Source organism: Ooceraea biroi, chromosome 1 (assembly GCF_003672135.1).
Source record: "Ooceraea biroi isolate clonal line C1 chromosome 1, Obir_v5.4, whole genome shotgun sequence".
In the NCBI taxonomy this organism is placed as follows: Eukaryota; Metazoa; Arthropoda; class Insecta; order Hymenoptera; family Formicidae; genus Ooceraea; species Ooceraea biroi.
In genome coordinates, this window is record NC_039506.1 from 3,526,324 (window position 1) to 3,539,911 (window position 13,588).

Sequence of the window (13,588 nt, forward strand, 5' to 3'; positions counted from 1 at the left end):
TGCAAGACGTTGAACGTCGTTTCACTCTTACAACATTCATATTCCAACAGTTACAGGAAAATAGTTTCCAGTGGATTATTGCTAATAGGAAGATCTAAAAATCGCATTCTGAATATTTGTGGCTAGTATAAATGTCTCTATTGAAAAGGTGCTAATCGCAAGCCATGTTTCTTACATTATTTCGTATATTTTTGTAAATTCTATTAATATATATTACGTATGATATATATATATATATATATATATATATATGTATATTCTTTTCTCTAAATTTCATTTCATTACTTTCTCAGTACTTTTAAAGTTTGTGCATACAATTTAGCTATTACTATGTATATATAATACCAAACTGTATATTGCTTTCCTTCAATACGTTAAAGTCAATCACACTAAAGATATCTTTTTTTTCTATCTTTTCGGAAAAAATCGAGCAGCTGTCGACACTATATATTTACATTTTTATTATAGATTATTATACCGCACAGACAATCTGTGAACAATGCATGCTGTTCCAAGGAAAGAAACTCAAGTCTTCTAATTGAAATTAGACACTTGAGAAAAGTTTTCCTTGTTAACTATTACCGATGATATATATATATTTGAATTCAAGCTACACTTTGGCACAAAAAAGATATTAAGATTCGTCTGAGAACATATTTAATAAAATTTCTAAGAAAATATTGACAATCAATGTCAATCCTTAGGCCGTACATCTCATCAAATATCTTATTCATAATTGAATGTTGAACCAATGATCAGTAACATGTCAGACATACTGATAGCAAAATTAACAAAAAAATAAGTTAGAATGTTTTCTAACTTAAAACTGCAAACAGCGGCTCCATGTGTACTACATTGCATAGAACGTATCTATGTCAATGTCGGGCTTGTAAAAACGTTAGGTTTTCCCAGAGCACTGCTCATCACATAGCATCATAGCAGCAAGAAAATGTCATCGATGACGATTATCTTCAGCTGATCGGTATCATTACGATATTTCAGACTCCTCTTGTCCATTGGCTGTTTCTACGTTTTCAAAACTGGCTCCGCACTCTCCGCTACCGCTACGTATTTTTTTCCTACACTCGATCACAAATACACCTGGACTTTAGTGCGGGCACACATGTTGTCACGTATTACGTATGATATCGTATCATCATATGCATATTATATTTACACACATATATATTCTCCGTGCACCACGTTAACTTTATTGGTAAAAACAATAATATAATAGTGTATCGTTCGCTACGAAAGTACAAAAATAAGTATTATTGTGGGCGTGAATTGATGGATGCGTATCATTCTGCTCGGAGTCGGCGCGCAAAAACATTACACCATTTATAAATTAGTTGTCCCTTGGTCCATTGTCGCGAGATATGCATTACATGCTCCTGCTCACTCCGTGTTATCTTTACCGCGCCATGTTAACGATTATGCGATTCCTCACCTTTATGCCTTAAACTGCGCCTTGCATGCACATACACAACAATAAAAATTCTAAATGACGCTCATCCTTATATAAATGATATATACGTGCATGCTGCAACGGAGGTGTAGAAAATATCCATGTTTGCTTGTTTCACCACCACCGCAGGCGGCAGGCAGAAACGCGATGCGGTCTGTCACCCATTAGGGACGCTTGGGCGAGGCTACTTAGATTTGCTGTGAGATTTTTTATGCTTAGTATGTTCGTTACCCCAAACGAAGTTGTTCAACGCTTCGCCGATGAAGTACAGGATCGTGCAGAACGTCAGCAGCACCGCGAAAAACAGAATCCGCAGCGGCTGCGTCAACACTTCCATCACAGGATACACCCATACGCCGCTCTTGTAATAGATTACATGTATCCTGCAATTTTTCGTTCAAAGATTAAGCGACGCATCCAGACAAGACAGTTGACAGTCTGTTCCTTCATTACCAAAGTTTTTTTTATGATTTTTTGTTTCTAGAATAGCGCGATAAGTTAAAAAATCACGGGGACACATTATACATCTCCTTCTCTCTGATCACAAAGTTATTTAATATAAAATTATTAATGTACGTATATTTATTCATAGAACGGAAAAAGATTATATAATGTATAATGCAAATCTTTTCACTTACCAGATTAGGTATGCGAGCATGAAACTCATGAGTATTCCGAAGGAACGAGACCGTTTAGGGTATTGTCGTGGCGCGACAATCATTTCCAACATGGTCGATACCATAATCATCGTATGCAGTAAGTGATTTAGCCACCATGGAAAGTATAGATCGAATACCTTCGGCATTACCAGTTCACGGTCCACAAACATCAATGTCCAGAAAGTTACACCAACGAACTGTAAGGCAATGCAAATTCTACATTAACATTCGATCAGCATTCGACTTACTTTTTACACTTGCACGATAATGTTTATATGGTTATTTATACACATGATCGAGATTCATATCTATAATCTTTCTTTATTAAAATAGAAAGTAAAATAAAATTCTATCTATAACTAAGTTGTTGTTAAAATAACAACTTTTTCATAGATATAATTAAAATACTGTATATGTATGTCGACTATTGCGTTTGCGCAGTCAAAATCAAGATACAAACCAATACAAACTAGTACAAACCAATATAAATCAAAAGCGAAAACGTGTGTTAAACTATAAACAATACATATTGAACAATAAACAATTACTAATTTTCTGATTAATCAATAAATTAATTGCAATTTTCATCGCACTTTGCCGATCGCAGAATCACCATTAATTCTTTATTATTTAGTTTTGTTAGCTCGATGATAGAAATTTCTCTTGTTTCATTTATCATATGAATCTTGACCATTTTCAGACTTGACGCGCTAATTAATATTTTTAATTATACTTACCATAGCAACAGGAAATCCGAGACTCGCGTGGAAATAATCCTTGAATTTCCGTATGAATGGCACCTTTTTGGGATTTACAGCATTTGTGCCAAACATATCGTTCAAAAGACATACTAAGAAGAATACAGCTTGCAGTATCTAAAACATAATTCATATGCGATGTTAGTGATGAATGGCTGAATCTTTTCAACAACTTCCACAACATGGCTTGAGATCATGCTTATAAATAAGCAAAAATAAAGAGAAAACGATTCATAAGAAACTTAAAATAGCTTTTGATTAATTGTATTTAGGTAAAATACATGAATGCATGATGAGTCCAGTATTCAACTAGCATATAAAAGATGTCATAATATTATATATTTTACTACTTGGATAATATTTGCTTATACATAGCTTTAATACATGCTCTAAATAGAACAATGCTAATACATGCATCGATTAGATAAAGACATCATTAGTCATGCGAAATAATAATACTCATTCGCAAACGTTTTGAACTATTTATCGCGTATATTTATCATTATAAACATGTATATGATATTATAAATATGTATAATATGTAAATATATACAGTATACTCTCATAACGTGACATTTCACACTATATAAATCCGCATAATATGAATTGCATGAATATACATTTATATTACGTATATATATATATATAGAAATATTTAATTTTTAATTGTATATATGCAAATCTCTTAGTTGCATATCATAAGGATTGGTTGTGTCTCGTTACACATGTATAAAGCGTTGCAGGACTGTAAAACTGATTTACCATGTTATATGAGAATCTGTTGTATATTACATATTAAAAATAATTTGAATAGCAAAATTGGCGAATATAAAACCAGATACTTAAAAATAATATTTTTCAGGTATTAATGACAAATATTAATAATATTAATACTTAAAATAAGTATTAAATCTTCAATTATCAATAAAATCAATAATTATTAAATCTTTCTTTAAAATTGAAGAAAACTTTTAAAAATAACGTTACATTTTTACATGCATATGTTTTCTTTTTTTGTAGGTGAACGCTTAATATTAAGGATTTCGAGCAAAATAATCTAAAATAATTCAAATTGTATTGAGAACAGTCCTATTTAATGCCATATATTCAAGTTTATCACATGTCAATCGAATATGATGTATTATGTCAGATGCAATCTCGTCAAGTGACATCTTGATTCGTTAGCGGCACAAGTGGAACAGATAATCCAATTATCTGTTCCACTTTTGGATGTGGATTAAATTTCTTGCATTAATATCTAACAAGACCAAAAGTTTCACTACATATATTGTTTTAATTATTGTATGATATAATGAATAAGTGCTGACGCAGGCGTTTTCCTTGCTCTAGTTAACTAGATTATTAAATAACTGAGAAATAAGCAGATGATGCTCATTATTAAAACAAAGATCGAAATCGACACGGACTTCTCATCATTTTGTCAAGTAAAAAGATTAATTCTAGTTAAACGAGCATTATAACGTAATTATCGATCGATTGACATTGCACAGAAGCACTCTTGTGTGACGCGTGCCACCGTTCACTGCATACTATGAAGTAGTGCTTAAACAATTGAATTTTGCTCTTTACGAGCGGTTTGATAGCTGCAATTTAAGCGTAAAATGGTCGAGAGTATGTTATCGCTTGACAAGTGACAGGATGCTCGAACATAATCTCATTGGATTTAGAATCACACTTCTCGAGCTTGACGAGTCAAATTAAATGAAGAATATGAAAGCTATTATTCAATAGCAATTAAAGATATATACATACGTATATACACACACATATATAAAGCTCAAGTGTATTTATATCAATTTCGTTACATTTATTCATTTTATTTCTTATCTCTAAATGTGTCGAAGTTTAGCTATTTTAACAGCTTCAAGTAAAAATCTCTTTTCAACTTTTTCAACACGTAATATCTTTTGCATTAGATTGCATAGAACTTTTCTTACATCAGATATAATGAATGGGCATACGTTGCTGCAGACTTTGTAATATTCAAAATAATAGAGTAATATATTGTAACATTATAACGGTTATTACGCTACGGCACAATTTACATTAAGAAAGAGGAAGTCTTCTGTAATTGCTGATTTCACTGGTAATCGTTGATTGATGAATATCGTGTTTTCTACGCTGTCGGCTCGAAGAATATTATATCACCGTTATTTGTATTTTTTCTTTCGCGATCACCAGGTATATTAGGTGGACGTGTTCGTTTTCACTATTATGTAACGCGGCAATAAGGATACATTGCACGTGGCTGCTAGATATACCGATCACAAAAAGAATTTCACGAAGAATAGTAATTTCTGAGTCTGCATGTAATTTTACTTCATAGAAGATGCTGAACACAATGGTTTCCCTGAGGAAACGAAGAAAAAGGCGAAACGATTCTATTCAAAGAGAGATTAACCGGGCCCTAAATTAAATTCAATCAAATTTACCTAAACAAATTCATAGTGTCAAAAGTACCTGTTCTTAGCTTATAATACATACTGTGAAAAAATCAATGCAACAAATAAATGTAATCGCACACCTTTCCATTTGCGAATTAAAAGCATACCTACACCACAGCCAAGATAATAATTTCGCAATCAATTTGTGTCTATCTATACTAACCGCGTCCCAAAATGTCAGAAACTTGAACTTCCCACCAAAGGCGCTGTGCACCCTTGTGACATTGTCTGGTACGATCGTATATGTGTAATCGTAATAAACCGCAAAAGCGAATTGCAGGAAACTAACTGCGTGGAATCCGATCGCTAGGCCCTTTCGCATCTCACGGCTGTTCGCGAGTAGTCTGAAATGTGTAATCATCCTTTTGGAGATGTAGCGATTCGTAGCGTACTATTCGTCAACCAAAGGCAGAAAACTGAATTGTTTGTAAAATCAAAATACATCATGCTAAGGATTGCTTTTAATATTATTATAGAATCATTAACAAAGTTAGAAACTCTTGTGTCTGGTAGCAATAACTAGGAATTCTGCAAAAATACATGTATAAAATATATATAAAATATAATATTAATATTAAAAAATATATAAAATACATATAAGAAATATAATAAAAATATAATTAAGATATATAATATAATAAAATAATAAAAATATAATTAAGAAAAATATAGATCTGCATAGATAAAATCATATATAATCATATACTTCTCTTGTCTAACGCAAATTTATTCTTTCAACATAATTTTTTCTTCCTTGCATCAAAGAGTATTCTTTGGGATTCTTCTACATGTCTCTCATAAGCAACGTATCGATGGACGATGTAATATTTATTCATGTGTGTGCACATGATTATCATATAAATTTTTGCAATATTATCGAAACCAGATGATAATACCCAAAAAAGTGAATATGCAATGAAAAGATAACCCGGAGACGGTGCGTGTCAGTTGATAATTTCTCAACATGTACGTATTATGCAAGCAAGACTATGTATAAGACTAGCTTACATAATTTATACGTAACCAAGTGCCCGGTTGAAAAATGAAAAAAAGAAACTCAATGAGTATGCGATGTGAGCCTCAATTTTTCCCACTGATTCCATGATTGAAATCGGAGTCGTGTTTATTACCTTGTTAGTATGCTAAATTCGTAACTAACACAAAGATAACTGGGCAAAACCGCGATCTCTCTTTCACGGTTACAAAAAAGGCCTCAGAGAAATATTGCGCGCGCACACACACACACATACATACACCTACAATTTCGTAACTGTTTGTGAACTCTGGCCGAAATAAATTTAAACTGAATAAAAATTTATAGATGCCACAGATGAAATTGCATAATCTAAAGAAATTGAATAAAACCGAAGATCTTTTTTTTATATTACTTCAAAGCAGCAACTGTGGCTGTCCTGATATGCAAATAGTTCTATTTCGCTCTTCTATCATTACAACCTTCATTTGTACGATTTCTATTTCGTGCTACTTTTCGTAGAAAGTATTTAAATTAAAAAACGTAATTCATCTTCACTCTCGCGACGCACAAAGAAAGGAAAAACAGCCGAAAAAGGACTAGAAGGTAAAGGTGAGGTCAAACAGTATCTAAACGGAGATCAAAAGCGTTCGCGTTTTATCTTTCGCTTAAGAGCCACTGGTAATTGCATTATGCAATATAAAAGTGCTTTGAACCAGTGCAACTGTATTACGAGACCGACATTAACGTTAATTGACTAAAGTGCGTCTGCAGACTTTCTTCGTTAAGATTCGTCGTCAACTATAAAAAAGATGATTTTGCAATGTTTAATGATTCATTTAGGTGAGAGTTGATTACATCTGTGTGTTAAAAGTGCTGAATTATCTAATTTTTACCATAAATAAAACTTGTGTAAGAAATATATCATATAAAAACGATAAATATAAATACCACATTATCAAGTTAAAAATATAAACGACCTTTAATCCGAGGATAAAATTCCGAAGTTAAATTTTTATATAAATTAGTTAAAATAATTCGCAAACATTTGCAATGTCCGCGATGTGTAGTGTCTTCGACAAATTCACTCTTCGTAAATGGCTTTATATATTTGCTGGGTCATTGGGTCTCACCTACTCTCAGGTTTTTTTTAACCGTATCATCGGAGCATGGAATTAATAGAAAATTTCCCTTTCACGGACTTAATACGCACTGCGGAGCGCTCAAGGAAATATTAGGTGATTGCCGTTGCCAGTTATTAGGTTACACAACTCGTCTTTGCACAATGTTTTCGTCCGTGGCTCGTGAATTTGGAGCGGAATTATATCTCCGCGGATGACATTTACTCTGTGATTGCGTCGCGTTCGATATTTGTTTTATTTCCATTATATCTTTGTGGATGCGCGTGCTGACAATCGGACATTGTTAACTTGTGATACTGTGTTGAACGTCAGTTAGTTAAAAGGTCAAAAAACAAGCTGGAAATAATTGGAAATATAGACGAGTCGCAGAGTGGAAGACCTAAATTAAATAAGCATAGAAAAATATCTCGAACAAATTGAGTCGCATGAAATCAAAAAAGAATATTACAATCGTTATAGAGACGCAACAGTGATAAGATAATACAAATAGAAATAACATAAAAATATGATAAAACGTAATAAAAGTATAGTGTCGACCATTTATAATGATAACATAAAAGTACAAAGAACATAAAAGAATACTATTTTTACATATAAAATGCAGTTCTTGCTTTTGTACTTTTGGTTTATAATTCCACATTTGCGTAGCGATCGATCGACACGTGGGCAAAATCGTTTTTTTCTGTATACGAAGAGAACACGTTTCAATGTGGCACTCAATCAGTTTTATTTTTTTGTGTGTTCTCTCAAAAAGAAACATGTAATATCTGAAGTATATCTGCGCATGACATTTACATACGACATGATTTTCGAAAGCTTGTTTCGAATGAAAGCAAAACACAAATCGCCGTGACGATTTTATATTCCTTCAAAGGCATATCGCGTGTTCGAATATCTTTATTTAATTTATCAATATGTATATATATATATAGATTAATTTTTATGTTCTTAATCTCTTCAATATAAGCGAGTAAACTTATTAATAATTCATGAAACGAGTTACACAAGATTCTAAGGCATCACATACCGATGATAAGATAGCGAGGGTTATTTTCGTTATTTTCATAGTGTAACCATTTACATTAATGTATTCCTACCATTTTAACAATGGAAAACTCAGAAATTTCTGTCATAATCGTTTAGTTCAGCCAGACCGCTTGGCGGACCGGGATCGTCGCGCTCTACCACGTGCGTCGTACAGTGTCGCGACGCGATGCCGATCGCTCGGAGTCCCGGAAGTACTCGCGCGGTGCACTCTGCATTCGGTAAAGGGCGACTCGCCGGGCGCAGCCTAGAATCGGTGTCACTCTCGAGGGGGAAATTTCGGACGACGCCACTGAACGTTGCGCGATCGACCAGCTAACCTAACCTAAGCACCGCAGATGATCGCTGCCGAGACGTCGTCGATCCTCGAACGGTTCGAATCGCGGATCTCGGTAAAGCTCGATCTCCGACGCCGTGCGAAGAGATGCGAGGCTACTTGCCGCGGGTCAGCGCAATCGTTCTTGTATTCATTAACGACGTGGGAAATCGAACTCGCCGAGATCGCGACGCATCGTTGGCACGTTATGCGTGGGAGAGGGCGAAAATCTACTTTAGTCGTCGTCCATCGACACGATCGTGTCACGCGAGAGAGAGAGATAGATAGGTAGAGAGCCCTATTTTTAATCGGTCCGCGGCCGCCTTCACGCCGCTGCTTTGAGCTTACGAGCTGATCGATCCGCTCTTACTTGGTGCGACAAACGCGTGCCTCGATCCTTCGAAGCGGCTGACAGAAGCGTGCCTGTTTCCCTTTTCGGCAGCGCGGCACTATGATGTTTCACGCGATTACGCGAAAACACTTCCCGAAGCTCTCGCGTCGGCGGCTCGCGACTCACTGACGGATAAAAGGGTGAACAGCAGCAGGGAAAGGGGAAAAGACTGCAGCATGCGTGCGTTTGGCATTGGTTCAGGCTGCTGTGTTCGAGAGAAAGGGATGGAAGGGAGACTGTCCCAGTAATGGATTCAGCTATTTCCGGTGCCCTACTCTGGTTTCACGAATTCTCGCGGTTGGGATCCGTTTTTAATACAAACTTGCGTTCTAAGCAAATTTGATAAAAAAAGCAACTTTTCCAGAAATATTAAATAATATTATATTATCTAGCACATCTTATAAATATATTATAAATTGATAAGAGATGTCATTATCAAATATTTCTAGTATTATCAAATAAATTTGCTTTAAAGAATTGGTTTCGACACAACGAAAAGAAAGTCTCTTAGCAACAATTTTACGAATATGAACGCTGAGAAAGCCGATTTATTTCGATGCACGGTGCAAAAAGTCCACGTGAGGTTTTATTCCTCTGACGTTATACGATACGTTTATGCTGAGGAAGTTTTGATTGCTATCAGTTATTACTTATTTCTATTTTGGGAATCTAGTTATATTTATGCAATTATTACTAATTATACGTTAATAAATGCGATATATCGCTTTAATATCTGGGTGCGTTATACTTTCGCAAAAACTCGTTTTCCAAACAGCTTCCTCATACTTATTGCGGTTTTATATTTATCACTTGGGTTGCGCGGTAAACATATACTTATTGTTAGACCTTGGTCGTGTTTTCCGTGCGTAAGTTTCTACTATGACGTAACTCCGAAAATTTTGCACAGTGAACAGTGGACTTTTGATAAAGTAGCATTATAAGATACGATCAAAGCATTTACGAAATGAAATTCTTTGTGTGCGGACGACACCATGTAACAACGAAACTATAACAACACACGTGCGTACATGTATTTCACATTGATAGAATCGAAAGAGAGTTATCTAAAATCGATACGATTCAATTTCCAGAGTCAATTATTACGATATTTCGAGTTGCAGTTAATTTCAGTGTCGCGTATCCAATCCGTTCTGCTGAATTCGCAAACGGCAAAAATAAATACCTTCTTTTGATTACATAAAAAAAATTTTATATTTCATCCGAGGAGAAGCAGGCAGAATTAGCCTCACATATACACGCACGTACGCACGTGCATATATACACAATTGAAGAAGCACACATGACTCACCAGATTCCACATTGTTAAGAACTTGGCCTGACCGGGGTCGAATTTGCTGTACCTTTCCTCGAGAAAGGGAATATGCAACTTGCAGAAGCAATAGAATACGCCGAAGCCGTAAACCATCGTGTTGACCAGATGGAATACGGGGTTTAAAGCGTGCGTCATCTTGGTAGGATTCTGTAAAAATTCCGGATTTGCATTAGCGCGCGTGTCAATGTAAAATTGTAAACGTAACACTTAAACAGAAAATTTTCTCGCTCGATTTGCATTCTAAATTCATGCAACTCATATTTTATGCATGCGCAACGACCGTTTTGTTTAACATACATATGTATAAAATTGTTGCAATCTTTACGTGTTGATCTTTAGGTGCTAACATCGCACATCAATTAATTAAGTTTTGAATTAGGAAGATTACATAATACATAAATATATAGATGTATTTTTTAAATATTATACTTTATTATTTTGTTTTATTTTAATACTTTATTAGTAGCAACATATACGTTTGTGCGCCTAGAATGTATGATTAAGGCATCGTGTTTAATCTAATGATTATGCATTTTTACGATCTAATTTATTCTTCTCATGCCCGTAGGCGGATGATGCAAACGATTGCTTTTCAAGGTGATCATTGCAGGTTCTTGCTTTATCTCTCTTCCGTAACGCTCAGTAACGACGGAGCAACTCGTACATGTACGCAATTCTTGCCGCATCGAGACGCGCTCCGATGCACATGCAAAGTGCTTTTATTTCCACGGCGAAATCGAGCTTCGGGCAAACCGGTTGTTGAACCGCAGGGATCCTTCACGTGCTGTCACGCGCACCTACGAGGATGCAGTTTCCGGTCGAAAACGTCAAACGTATCAAACAAATACGAAAATCGCACATCAATTTTCATCGCTCACACTGGCCGACGCCGCGACGACCGACCGTTATAAATAAGACCTTCGTGCAATGTCAGACGTCTATTAGTTTTAATAACCGTTCCGAATAAGATAATAAAAGCCATCGATGCTCTCCGTTGTCATACTCGAGCATCAATGCGGTTTTCGTTTGCTCGAGGGAACAAACAACGTTCCGTTTCTTTTTATTATATTTTATACCCAACGTCGAATTGTCATTGTCACACATTTCGCACGCTACGACGCGGTATTTCGAGGAATAAATTGCACTTAAATTATCGGGAATCGTTAAATTGCTCGATTGATCGAGACGCGCTTAAGGGGGGAGCCTGCTTTAGAACGCTGAAAATAAGGTATATTTTACGAATTGTTTTTGGAGAAACTATACAGCGGATCATTATAAAACTTTGATGCATTTATTAGTACATGTTTAAAGATAAAAAAATTATTTTTTTATTTGAATATATCGCTTGTAGAGGTCGTCCTGGAGAAATCTTAGTGCAGCCGCGTCGCCGGCGTTGCAAATTGGTGAGCATTCTCCTGCCTCCAAATTTCGTCTAAACTGAAAAATTGAAATATCTTCTCGTTATTTATGAATTCCCATCGTCGATGAACCAAAGAGAGAAGAAAAAAGTTGAAAAGTGCCAAAATGGTGGAGCTTAGAACACAAAAGTACGATTTTTAGGCAAAGGTTTTGAACTTTTTCATGCAAAAATAATTGTTTAACTTAATGTTTTTATGAATATTAAAGGTTCATCGACGATGGGAATTCATAAATAACGAGAAAATATTTCAATTTTTCGGTTTGGATGAAATTTGGAGGCAGGAGAATGCTCACCAATTTGCAATGCCGGCTGCACTAAGATGCCTCCAGGACGACCTCTACAGGCGATGTATTCAAATCAAAAAATTATTTTGTTTATCTTTAAACATGTACTAATAAATGCATCAAAGTTTTATATAATGATCCGCTGTATAGTTTCTCCAAAAAAATTCGCAAAATTATACCTTATTTTCAACGTTCTAAAGCAGGCCCCCCCTTAGTTCTCTGGGAGTCAGGCGGACGAGATTAATTTAAAGAGTGCGCCTGAGCCTTTCGCACGCGAATCAAGCGAATGAAAAGGAATCTCGAACGCCCACGGTAGAATCGAGCGTTGCATTACCTTCGTTCGTTACGACGCGTCGATGACAGATAATTGGCCGCCTGTTGATTGAAGAATCGCAGGGAGCGCCGTCGATCGATCCGCGCTGGCAATCGAGGATGCCACTGTGCCAGTGCCACTGCTCGTGCCGGACTGGACACTGACGCGCGCAACAATTCCAAGTTTATTCGATCATGTATCGCGTCGATGTGGCACGCAGCCGATTATCAGCGTAATGACGTTGCGTTACCGTCTGGGCGCGATTAATTCCGCACGAGCGGATCGCTCGCCGTTCGCGACTCACGATTCTCTCCGATAACCGCGCGACTTATCAACAATGACGATGACGCGTCTGCCACGATCGACGATCCATCCGCGAATGAGGCAAACGTGTCGAGGATTACGGTCGCCGTAAAACGCACGGCGCTCGTGTTTGTACGGCCGGCGGAGAGGCGTATCACGTTTAACGAGAAAATTATCTTCTTTCTTTCTCTCTAACGATTCTTTCTGATTTCGATTTGCAGTGATGCAGCAGAAATGCCGCGCATGTAGCTGATGTAGCAGAAATGCAATGCAAGCACGCGCCAAGAGAACAGCCTTGAAGTGAGCTGATAAAAAACGAATTCTCGAAAGTAGTCAATAACGAGAGATGTTTCGATAGAACTTAATCGCGACCTTTTGAAAGTAGTCGATAACGAGAGACGTTTCGATAGAATTTTATAATCGCGACCTTTTGAAATAGTCGAATAGTTGCAGGGAAGTTCCACGAAAAACAGTGGCAACGAATTGGAAATACGAAGGAGCGTTTAAGGGGAAGCTGGAGTTGCTAGTGAACTATTTTTTCACTATAGCGATGGTAATTGCAGTTTCGAAAATTCTCTTTATTGCTTGTGCAGAATAAAAGATCCTTTTCCACAAACGAAGTATAGATAGAAAGAAAGCCCGCTCTACAGGACTTTATATTCAAAATGGAAAAAAGTTAAAAACTTGCATTCGTCTTTTCTAACTTTTTTCCATTTTGA

At 36.1% G+C, this 13,588-nt stretch overlaps 1 protein-coding gene across 3 annotated transcripts; it reads right to left on the reverse strand.

The window, feature by feature from the left end:
- Nucleotides 1-291: 291 nt before the first annotated feature.
- LOC105280418 (androgen-induced gene 1 protein) lies at nt 292-12,947 on the reverse strand. 3 transcript variants are annotated; one of them, XM_011340973.3, is made up of 5 exons: nt 12,588-12,947; nt 10,526-10,696; nt 2,865-3,002; nt 2,107-2,324; nt 1,653-1,851 (listed from the first exon to the last, which is right to left on the reverse strand). In XM_011340973.3, exons 2-5 carry the CDS (start codon nt 10,682-10,684, stop codon nt 1,653-1,655), a joined length of 714 nt encoding a protein of 237 aa, XP_011339275.1. In that variant the 5' UTR covers nt 10,685-10,696; nt 12,588-12,947. The 3 variants fall into 3 exon arrangements, with proteins under 3 accessions (XP_011339274.1, XP_011339275.1, XP_011339276.1); XM_011340974.3 differs by lacking the exons at nt 10,526-10,696; nt 12,588-12,947 and adding exons at nt 5,514-5,694; nt 9,196-9,345; XM_011340972.2 differs by lacking the exons at nt 10,526-10,696; nt 12,588-12,947 and adding an exon at nt 5,514-5,712 and having other exon boundaries at nt 292-1,851.
- Nucleotides 12,948-13,588: the final 641 nt, after the last annotated feature.